At 50.3% G+C, this 12011-nt stretch overlaps 1 protein-coding gene across 3 annotated transcripts in view; it reads left to right on the top strand.

The window, feature by feature from the left end:
- NF1 (neurofibromin 1) overlaps positions 1-8281 on the top strand; it is a 246717-nt gene extending 238436 nt beyond the window's left edge. For all 3 annotated transcript variants that reach the window (XM_058675552.1, XM_004593895.4, XM_004593894.4), the window contains one exon: positions 4397-8281. In XM_058675552.1, the coding sequence (XP_058531535.1) occupies positions 4397-4539 (143 nt within the window). In that variant the 3' untranslated portion in view covers positions 4540-8281. The remainder of the gene's footprint in view (positions 1-4396) is intronic.
- Positions 8282-12011: the final 3730 nt, after the last annotated feature.

The following is a 12011-nucleotide window of genomic DNA, read 5'->3' as shown; positions in this document are numbered from 1 at the left end:
AATAAGCTACAGCGAAAGACTGGTCCCTAGTGTTTTTCTTTATAGTTTGCTTTTTTATAATTAACACTTAAGAGGAAGTAAATAAGATTTCTAAAATTTTAAAGTTGAAAGGTATTGACATAACAAAACAGTAAAATATTTTTAGTGCTACCATCTAGTGACAGTCTCACTATAATTTGAATAACTTTTTTAAATTTTTTTCACTAGTTCTTTAATTTGAAAGTCAGAGAAACAAAGAGTCAAACAGAAAGAGTTCCCATCAACTGATTCACTCCGCAGATGCTACAAACAGCCAGGGTTAGGCTAGGCTGGGCTGAAGCCCAGACCCAGGAGCTGAATCTAGACCTCCTGCATGGGTGCAAGGGGCCCAACTGCTTGCACTTTTGCTTCTGCCTTCCGGGGTGCACTGTAGCAGGAAGCTGTGGTCAGTAACAGATCCTAGGCTGGAACCCGCATACTCTGATATGGGATGCAGGTGTCCCAGCCAGGGTTTAACTGCTGTGCCAAACACCCACCCCAATTTGTAGATAGTTTTATTTTTTTAAGAATACCACTGAGGGAACCACCCACATTGTGGCATAGTGGGTAAAGCCTGTGATGCTGGCATCCCATATGAGTACCAATTCGTGTCCAGGCTGTTCTACTTCCCATACAACCCCCTGCTAACAGCCTGAGAAAAGCAGAAGATGATTCAAGTGCTTGGGCCCTTGCACTCATGTGGAAGACCAGGGTGAAACCCCTGGCTTTAGTCCTCCAACCCTTCTGGCTACTAATAACTATCTAGGGGAGAGAACCAGCAGGTGAAAGAGCGCACTCGCTCGCTCTCTCTCTCTCTCTCTCTCTCCCCCTCCCTCTCCCCTTCTCTCCCTCTATATATATTATATATATATATATATATATATATATATAATATATATATATATATCTGATTCTCTTTCTAACTCTGACTTTCAAATAAATAATTTTTTTAAAGATTTATTTATTTTAATTACAAAGTCAGATATACAGAGAGGAGGAGAGACAGAGAGGAAGATCTTCTGTCTGATGATTCACTCCCCAAGTGACCGCAACAGCCGCTGCGCGCCGATCCGAAGCCGGGAACCAGGAACCTCTTCCAGGTCTCCCACGTGGGTGCAGGGTCCCAATGCATTGGGCCGTCCTCCACTGCTTTCCCAGGCCACAAGCAGGGAGCTGGATGGGAAGTGGAGCTGCCAGGATTAGAACCGGCGCCCATATGGGATCCCGGGGCGTTCAAGGCGAGAACTTTAGCCGCTAGGCCACGCCGCTGGGCCCTCAAATAAATAATTTAATCTTTAAGAAAAAAAGAAATAGCACCACTGAGCAGGTCCTTGTACCCAGAAAGAAACCTCTGGCACCTTGCTTGTAGTGATTGTTTCTCAGCATGAGCTGGTCCAGAAACTGTGAGGCTGTTAGAGGTGGATACCCAAGGGAGCCCAGATTGCTGGCCTGGGGCCACAGGGCCCTCCTGGGGATTGAAGAGGATGGGAGCCCCTCAGGTGGCCAAGGAATGCTTTAGGGATTTTTAAACTTTTTATTAAGCTTTCCTAAATGATACTTTTACTTAAAAGCCAGAAAGATCTTTTGTATGCTAGAACAGCTAAGGCTGGGTCTCCCATGTAAGTGACGGGGATCTGAATCCGTAAGCCATCACCTGCTGTCTTGCCGGAGACACAGGAGTAGGAATCTGGGGTGGGAAACACTGGCCCTGTGCGTGGGATGAGGACCTCTGCTGCTCCACATCCCCTCAAGAAGCCATTAGACTGAAATGTGCAGGTTTGGGGAAATGGAAGGTCTAATATACTGACAGGTTCTTCATTTCAGACAAAGAAAGCCAAGGGGGAGAAAGATTTCAGGGTGTGTGTATGTGTGTTTTTAATGAAAGTCTAGTGGTGCCCCTAACCCCCAGAGGTCAGGGGTTATATGCATTGGGCTCTGAATTAGAGGGACCTAGCTGTTATGATTTAAAATGGAAGCCAGCAGTTCAACCAGTATTTGTTGAAAATAATCAGATTTTATAGGAGAGTGAATAACAAGTTCTCATTACCCCTCCAGGTGCTTGTCCTCCAGTAGGCAAAGCAAGGTATGATAACACATGGAGTCCTCAGATGGTGACAGCGAGCAGGGAAAGCTGGCAGGACCCAGGATGACTCAGAGAAGCAAGAGATACATGCGTCACAAGGAAGCCCAAGGCCCCTCCCGGAGATCTGGCACCTTCTTCCTCTGTATGTTTTAAATATCTCTGAAGAAGGAGCACATGCCATATAAAAGAGAGTAAAAACGGTCTAGAATCCTTTTTCCCAGAAGAAAAGTCTGTGCCTTGTGGTGTATTTACCCCAATTCCTCTTGCTGCAACTGAGAGCATTGGTGCTCCTGGAGAGGTGTTAGTGATGGCTCTGCTGCTGCACTCCTGTGCCCAGCCCAAGGCACCTTTGCTTAACAAACAAGCAAAGGCAGTCTGTGACCCAGGCCTCCCAGGCCACTCAGGGCTGATCCAGATGAAGTCCCTGTGGCTCCAAAACATAATCCAAGTTCTATGCTGTACATGAGCCAACCAATGGCTAGGCAGGTATCTGCACCTCTTCTGTAATGTAATGAACTCCTCTGGCCCTGAAATGCTGCTTTTTGTTCCAAAAGAGAAATTTTTACATTCTGAAATAGTGATTTTAAAATTCAGAGGAGACAGATAAGAATAAAGTAAAATAACAGTATCCAGAGAGAACCTATTTTGGCAAATGCTTTTCCAGCCTTTCCCCTCCCGTATGTGTATTTCTTTTTTCCTCTTCCAGAAGCAGCAGTCATCTTCTCTGATCAGTAAATCTTAGTCAGGAGTTCATATTTTGCTGGAAACCACAGCAGTGCCCTCCAGCATTTCGTTCTCTCACCAAAAGTGGGCACAGTTAGTCTCCTTTAGGGCCAGGTTTTATTGAAGTGTAACAGCAGAAAAGTACACAGATTGTAACCTTCCACGTTAGTGAACTTAAAGAAGTAAACACATTCTGAAGTCCAGGCCTCAGATCAGGACACAGAGACAGCCAGGGTAGCACCCTAAGAAGCCCCCACCCACCCACCCTTCCCTCCACTGCTTTCCCCGGGCAGACCACTGTCCTGCTACCTTTCTGATCTGTAATCCTTACTTACCTGTTGATTTTTAAATTAATGTATTTGAAGGTACCGTGATAGAGAGGGAGAAACAGAGACCTTCTTATCCCTCACCTCAGTCCCCGTGGCCAGGTGGAGGTCAGGAGCCCAGCACTCCATTCGGACCTCCCACATGGACGTCAGGGACCCAAACGCCCAGGACGTTTTCTGCCTCTTAGTGCACATGGAGCTGGACAGGAAGTAGCACAATTGGGACTCCATCTGACACCGTGATACAGGATGTCTGCAGAGACTAAACCTGCAGCTCCATGACACTAGCCCTCTTAATTTTTTAAAAGATTTGTTTATTCTGAAAGTGTTACAGAGAGAGAAAAGGCAGAGACAGTGAGATCTTCCATCCACTAATAACTCCCCAGAGGGCAGCAGCAGCCAGGGCTGAACCAGGAACATCATCTGAGTCTGCCATGTGGGTACAGGGGTCCCAAACACTTAACTAGGGCCATCTTCTGCTGCTTCTTCCTTCACATTGGCAGGGAGTTGGATCAGAAGTGGAGGAGCCGGGACTTGAATCAGTACCCACATGCAATGCTGGCTTCCCAGGTAGCAGTTTTACTGGCTAAACTACAATGCTGGCCCTGTAAAATTGTTTTGCAAATTTAGATGACTAGATGTTTCCTAAAATACCATGTAGGCCCCGGCATGCAGAGTTTGAGTCTCCTCGCTGAAAGAGGAACAACATGTGTGAGTGGCAAATGTGCCCTGAGTTGCTGTGGCTACAAAGCAGAGATTGCGCAGTGTGCCTTTGGGAGCTGCTGTTCTCTCAGAAACCGCTTGCACTCCTTTGGGACAGGTGCTGTGACAAACAGCATGCAACTGACCCCATCTCCTAAATGACCAGCTGGTGGGAAGATCAGTACCTTGGCACCTGCAGAGTCGGCTCTGCTGCAAACAGGGGAGTGAGGACATGGGTGCTGGTTGTTGGCCCTGCTGGAAGCTTTTGGGGTCTCTGGAGGGAGGCGCTGCTCGCTGGCAGCTGCTAGCCTTTCTTCAGCTCAAGCCTGCCTGCCTCTGGCTTTGCCACGCGACATGTCTCTTCTCTTCAGCTGTTTCTCTGCTGCTTGGCCAATGTTGCTGAGCAAAATGTGAGGTTTGTGTGCGACCAGGCCCTAGTGACTGTTGGAGCCATAGAGTGTTGGGTGGGCGGCAGCGGTTCTGCAGGTCTGAGCGGTGACATTCAGTCCCCGAGAGAATAACAGGCTGCCTTGTCTCCCTGCAGGACTCGACAAGGAGAATGTCGAACTCTCCCCCACCACCGGCCACTGTAACAGTGGGCGAACTCGCCACGGATCCGCAAGCCAAGTGCAGAAGCAAAGAAGTGCTGGCAGTTTCAAACGCAACAGCATCAAGAAGATCATGTGACGCCTGCTTGCTTTCTCTTTTCTACCCGACTTAGCGTGGGCTCCCTGGCGATACTCCCCTGGCCTTGCCCCACCCCACAACACTTCATGTTCTATAAGAGACCCATCCAGTCTGCCATGTTGCCCGATGATCAACTCTGGGAAGCATTGCCTACATCTAATGCTGCTTTCTCTTGACATCTCCCACCCCGCCCCTGCTCCCCCACCTCTGGCGTGTATTTGGTGTAAGCAAATGTTCAGAACAACTGCAGACAGTGGGAGGTCAGGACACTTGAACAGCATCCCAGTGGTGAGAAAATGAATTCTTTAATGTCCCCACAGCTGGCCAGCTATGAAAGCCATTTGCACAGAGCTCTGCCTTCTATGTTGCCCTTTCTTTAGCCTACAAAGTGTTAGTTTTATTTCCACATTTTTCAGATAGACGTGTTTGGGAGAAATAATGTTATAACCCCATTACATTGAATCTTTTAGCTGTGGCCTTTAAAAAAAAGATTTATTTATTTTTATTGCAAAGTCAGATATATAAAGAGGAGGAGAGACAATGAGGAAGATCTTCTGTCCAATGACTCACTCCCCAAGTGACCACAACGGCTGGAGCTGAGCTGATCCGAAGCCAGGAGCCCAGAGTCTCTTTCGGTCACTCACGCGGGTGCAGGGTCCCATGGCTTTGGGCTGTCCTTGACTACTTTCCCAGGCCATAAACAGGGAACTGGATGGGAAGCAGGGCCATCGCGATAGAACCGGCGACTATATGGGATCCCGGCAGGCAAGGACTTTAGCCTCTAGGCTACTGCACTGGGCCTGGTTTGTTTGTTTTTTTCACGTTACAAAACCGAAGGAACCACAGGGGTCAAGCCTCGGTGACTTCATATCCTAAAGCCACAGGCCAGGTACTTTGTGGAGGGTGGAAGGGATCTAACATTTTGTAGTAGATTCTTCAATACTAACACTTGAGTATTAGCAATAATTACAGAAAAAATAAGCAAGGCCACATATATTAACATTGCTTCATTAAAGCTATGGGTTCTGAGGCCTTATCCAATCTCAGTCATCCAAACTGTATTTTCTTCTCCAGTTGATTCTCTTTTAATGTTTAAATATGCTAAAGGTCAGGTTTTTTTAATTTGTTTATTTTTAAGCCAAAACTATACTAAGTATAGTAATTATACATCTTACCCACTTCCTCTCCTTTCCTAAATAATTCTGAGCAGGGTAATCAGTGAACAAAGCATTGGAAATTATTTCCAGAAGGTAGTTTTTCATGGATATCTACATTAGCTCCATAGCAAAATTGAATGGTACGTGACTTTTAGAGTAGCTGATATGTTCATTTTGTTAAATAGTTTCCCAAGAAACATAGAGAATGGTGTATATTATCACAAATTTTTTGATAAGATGTATTTTAAATATCTTTTAATCTCCCACTCCTTTAAAAAAAAATCAGGAATCTCTGTATGGAAACATTTGGGATCTATATGATAGAATTGCATTTAATCACTGTGAAAAGACTGGTCGGCCTGCGGGAGTATGGCAACAGGAGGCCCAACGTGAAACTTGCTGCTGTACGGAACGGCCTGCACTCTCATGACGTGGGACTTTCCGTAGCAATGCAGATCCAATTTCTTTATGGTACATGCAGTATGCAAAGTAATCTGATTTCAGTGAGCATATTACTAGCTGGATGTTCCAATTTAGGACTAAACCATATTTATTATTAAAAAAAAAAATATCTCTCCCCCACTCCCAGGTTCCTCTTACATGTTGAGATATAATGGCTTTGGGAGGGAGAAAAACTTAGGGGAGAGCGGAGTTTCCTGTAGTGTTGTTTCATTAGTGGATTTCAGTAAATTAAATTCCACAGCTAACTCAATAAATAATGGTACATTTAAGTGTTCTGATTCTAATAATATAACACATCTCACGTTTATCCACACAATAACAATGTAATATGTTAATGTAAATAAAATTGCTTTTTTATTCAGAAATAACAAGAATTTAATTTTTTTGAATTTGTTTACAGTCCTGGGAAAAGTAAGAACCATTTGCCAAAATAAAAGGGAAAAAAAAATCCTTAGTATTAATAATGATTTTAACATAAAATTGTTGGAAAATATTCTTGAAGACAGGTGCAGTTAAATAAACCGTTGTTTTTAACTCTTAGAGGCGACGTTAGCATAAAACATTCTTAATAGCAGAAGCTTAGAATTGGGTTTAGAAATAGACGGGTAGCCCAGTGCCAAGGACGCCACTCTACGGTGGCCTTGGCCCTCCTACCCCTGCTGTTCTGGCAGCAGCGCCCCCTGCTGGCGGCAGGTGGCAGGAGCCCTGGACCACTGTGATTCCATAGTTTTCCCTCTGTTGGTTTGGTGCACAAAATGGTGGGTGTTACACTGTTGTGCTCTTCCTGTCCAAACAGAGACACTTCCAAAGGTTCACAGTTAGATTTCCACACACAGATTAATCGAGATGCGATGCCTCTCCCATGGCTCATGGGATGGGCAGACTGACTCCACTGCAGCACTCCACAAATGGTCAGCCTTGCACAGATGCAAGTGAGGCACCTCAGCGCGGCACAGGTGCCCCGGCCCAGCACATCAGGGGCTCAATGGCGGCCTTGGCCAGACAACTTCCGCCTCGTGAGGAACCTCTGGCTTTCCCTGTACTGGAACAAGTGGAGGTCTCTCACCAACACATTTCTCCAAGCTCACCCCTACAAGCTGCAGAGCTTTCTGAAGTTCAGCACAGGCTGCCCATTTCAGCATCATTAGCTGACACTTCTGTGGAAAACATCAGCAGTGATTGGTTCGAGAACTCCCCGGAGTTTTTGAAAGAGGACAGCAGGAAGGCTACCACCCAGTCGTACAGGTAACAGATACCTGTGCCTACCACGCCCACCGGCACTCCTGGCCGCAGCAGGGTGTGCCCCCAGGTGCCAACATGAAGACACCACTTGGGGACAGTGGCATATGCTGTGTCCTGCAGCCACACACCAGTTCCCAAGTGAACCAGGTGCTGCGGATACCACAGCAAGCAGCTGGCTTCCAACGTGCACACAGACGGCCCGGTGGGGGCATGGTGGAAACAGCCAGCAGCCCCTTCCCAGGCATATAAGCCAGAATGGTTTTCAGGGTCACTCTGGCTTTCTGTTTGTTTGTTTTCAGGTTTTATTTCTATACCCCGGTCCCAGGCATAATGAGGCATGTTTCCTTCAATGTTATGCGATGGATTTAACACTTCACTTAGCGTCAGCCACTCCAATTTTTTTTTTAATACTGCATATTCACCTGTACATAGTTTGTGTAAAATTTAACAGAAAAGTATATTTACTACATTGTAAATATATGTGATGATATATTGTATTATTTTGCCTTTTTTGTAAAGCAGTTAGTTGCTGTACATTGATAACAAACAAAACTTTGATTTTTTTCATGTTAGTATTGTTAACTTCTTCCCACGCCTGCATTGCATCATTTAAAGAAGATGCCACGTGTTGTGAACCTGCGCTGTGTATGATAACACACTTCTTGCCTGTTCTCAGCCTGGGCAGCACCCTTGTCCGCATCCTTGTGGAACATTGTAAGCCAGCACTGGCGTGCACGGCAGGGAGTCTGCCCCCCAGACTGCGGCCGCCACCGTAGGGGAAGTCACAGAATCCGTCCCCATCATGGCTCCCTGTGTAATGTATTTCCCTCCCACACCCTTCCCCTTTTTTAAAAGTAAAACGTAAATTCAATCGGCTCTAAGATGTGAGGAGTTCTTTAATTTCTTGTAGGGATGTTTCGGGGTCTCTGCCAGCCAATGTGAGAAAGCTCATTCTAGTTCCAGAAACTCTCGCAACCAATACAATCTTAGTGAGAGGCCTTTAGAGACCTGAGCGTCTGCATTCATCAGCAGTGCCTGACAGCCCAGGACTGGCCACCATCTCACCTACCTCTTCCCCTGCAAAACCTCAACTGTGCCACGCTGCCGCCCCCCTTGCCATTTCCTATGCCCCCTTGTGTGGCCACCTCCCCTCCTGACCCTGCTAACGCAGACACTCCTGCGTGGCTCCTGTGACCAGGACAGAACTGTCCTCAGCAGGGTACAAGTGTGCTGTGAGCCAGAGGACTGAGTGCAGAGCAGAGGCCCACAGGCCTGGGGCAGGTGCAGCTCCCTCTTGTGGGGAAGGCTGGTTTCCTCCCCCCCCACCCGCCCCAAGCCCAGGCCAGGCCCTGTGGGGAGTAAAGGTTGGTTTGCCTGGAAATCCTGGTGCAGAGAGAATCAGCAACTCAGAGACTGACGAACACATGTGTCTACTGCATCTTCAAGCATCCTGGTCAGATCCAGGGCTGTCCTAGTCAGGAACCTTCCTGATCCCAGCTTCTCATTCCTGGACCATGGCTCCCCAAAGATGTAGGCCACAGACCCCCACCCCAGCCCTGGCTGTTGGCCTGCCCATGGCTCTGGCTCAGGCTTTAGGACTGTCCTCCAGCTGCTGGCCTCAAGGCTCCCCATGGTGAGGGAGAGAGGTGGGGACAGAGGTGCTGGGGAACCAGTGAGCAGGGGCATTCAGCACTGCTCTTTCCACCAGGCAGCCTGGGCTGACCTCCTGCAAGGCCAGCCCCAGCGGTGCAGATTCCTGCCAGCACTGACGGATCAGGCTGCTCACCCAGCCTCCCCACAGCCTCATCCGGTTCTCTCAGGCACTGTTGCTGTCTGTCGGCTGGCCCTATAGGTTTGACTCAATCCCATTTTGCTGGTTAACAGTAGGTGGAAATCTCACAATGCAGTGTGGCATTATTTTAATGTTTGTCTTCCTTTTTTACAGGACCTTCTAGAAAGCTCTTTTTACAGTGTGTGTACATTTCTAGAGAGCATGCACCTGTAACATGCTTATCTGTGCGATTCCTCAAGGCTTACAAAGCAGCTTCCCGCCCTTGGCCTGAGCCAAGCCCAGTTGCCGCTGAGTCTCACCTGCACCTGCAGTTTTGCTGGGTCCTCTGACTGCCAAGTCACACTCACAGTGAAGACAAGGAGGAAGCCCCTTGTGGGTACGTGATTCAGGCTGACTTCTTTTTAATTAATTGATTTTTATTTGCCAGACTGAGGAAAAAACAAAAATGGCTTCAATCAGGGAGGCACCGGGACTGACGCCGAGGCTGGGCCAGCGGTGCCTGCAGGTGTCCTCGCCAGATGGAGGGGTGCCACGCTCCTGGAGGCTGTGCGGGCTGAGGCGGGGAGTGTAGCCGATGGCCAGGACCTACCAACCAGGCCACTGCAGCCCCCGGCGGCCGGCCGGGCTGGTGCAGCTCGGTCCGAGGCTTTCACGTCAATACAGGAGTGCCCTGGGCACTGCCAAGGAAAGGTTGGGATTCTTGTCCACACCATTTGGAACCCGAGGCCCCAGCTCTTCTCCCCGTGCCTGGGGTCAGCGAGTTCAGGAAGAACGCACCGTGGACACGCAGCTTCGTGCCAGCCACAAAGGGGAGCTCAGCCTCAATCGTGTGGGACTCGTAGGACAGTTCAGGGCCACCTGAACCATGCCCAGGAGTGGGCCTCACGCACCCGCAGGGCTGCCTGGACTCACCGGGGACAGGCCAGGGGCTGAGTCCAGGACCCGCCCCTGGGACACTCCCCAAACACAGCTCCCTTGGAGCCTTGCTTGTGGGTAGGTCCACTGCTGTTTCCCGACAGGGCTAGGCGTGGGATGGTTGTTCTGTCCTTTGTCACAGGCAGCCCCGGGCCGGTGCTGCGCCGGTCCTAAGCCAGGAGCCTGGACCCTCTTCCGGGTCTCCCATGAGGGTGCAGGGTCCCAATGCTCTGGGCTGTCTTCAACTGCTTTCCCAGGCCACAAGCAGGGAGCTGGATGGGAAGCAGGGCCTCCCGGGTTGGTACCGGTGCCTGTATGTGATCCTGGTGTGTGCAAGGCGAGAACATCAGCGGCTAGGCTACTGTGCTGGGCCCTAAAATAGATAAATCTTTAAAAATAATGTTTTCCAGGGGCCTGGTGCAGTGGCCTAATGGCTAAAGTCCTCACCTTTAGCTCGTCGGGATCCCATATGGGCGCCGGTTCTAATCCCTGCGGCCCTGCTTCCCATCCAGCTCCCTGCTTGTGGCCTGGGAAAGCAGTCCAGGATGGCCTAAAAAAAAAAAAAAAAAAAAAAAACTTGGGCCCCTGCACCTGTCATGCACCTTGCACTTTTCATCTACGGCATCTACAGGGGATATCATCCTAACCACAGGGAGTGTTTGTGACAAAAGAATCTTAGACAACCTAGATAGCCAAAGAGGTCATGATGCAGAAACCGAGCTGTAGCTCCGGAGGGAACATGACAGAGCCGTAAATACGACTGCCAGGATGCACCTGCCCCTGGGCCACAAAATGCACACAGAGCGAGTGTTCAGCCCAGCAGGTGCACCCGTGAGCAGTAGCCAGCACACATAGGTCGACCAGTGCTGCTCCTGTGCTCCGGGTGTGCAGGTGGCCAGCCACCTTCAGAAAGCTGGGCGAGAGGAGGCTTGTTTTAAGATCCCACGCGTAGATTTTTTTATGACACACATATGTTCCGTGAACTTTGAAGAAGCCCCTCTCATATGAATTCCACTTTAACCCTCCAAACATTTTTGAAATTTTGTTTTCTACCAACTCTCTGACAGGTGCTTGCAATTTGCTACAGTGCGAGGGGCAGTCACCCAGTTCCGGTTCCTGACTCCCATCTCAAGAGCGGGGGTTTGCAAGCCTGCAGATCGCCTCTGGGCACACAATACACCCTGCGCACTAGCCACTTGGCTTTCCGATTTATACCAGCCAACCCTCACGCCTTGCTGCCCCGCCCATCTCCGTCACGCCCCGACCCAAGTACCATCCCCGGCCCCGCCCCACCCCGAGCCTCGCACCGCCCACCGTCCCCACGAATCTTCCAGGCACGGGCCCCGCCCACAGTCGTCGCCAGGCCACGCCCCCACCCGGGTACCATCCCGGCCTACCGCCTTCCAGAGCCTCGCCCCGCCCATTGTTCCTTCGCATCTTCCCCGGCTGACATTGGCCCCGCCTTAGCCTGGGTCCCGTCCACCGCCTTCCCCAGGCCACGCCTCCACCAGCGTACCATCCCCGCCCACCGCCTTCCACGGCCCCGCCCCATCCCACCCACCGTCCTCTGGCATCCTCCCCGGCCCCGCCCAGGCGCGAGGCTTGCCGGCCGCCACAGGCCCCGCCTCAGCCTGGGTCCCTCACACCGCCTTCCCCAGGTCCCGTCCCGAGCCTCACCCCGCCTACCGTTCTCTCGCATCTTCCCCGGCCCCGCCCCGCGCCGAGCCTCACCCCGCCTACCGTTCTCTCACATCTTCCCCGGCCCCGCCCAGGCGCTGGGCTCGCCGGCCACCGCAGGCCCCGCCTCAGCCTGGGTTCCGCCCACCGCCTTCCCTAGGCCCCGCCCCGAGCCCCGCCCCGCCCACCGTTCTCTCACATCTTCCCCGGCCCCGCCCAGGCGCGGG

This window comes from Ochotona princeps, chromosome 17, assembly GCF_030435755.1.
Source record: "Ochotona princeps isolate mOchPri1 chromosome 17, mOchPri1.hap1, whole genome shotgun sequence".
In the NCBI taxonomy this organism is placed as follows: domain Eukaryota; kingdom Metazoa; phylum Chordata; class Mammalia; order Lagomorpha; family Ochotonidae; genus Ochotona; species Ochotona princeps.
This window is presented reverse-complemented; position numbering and strand designations above follow the sequence as displayed.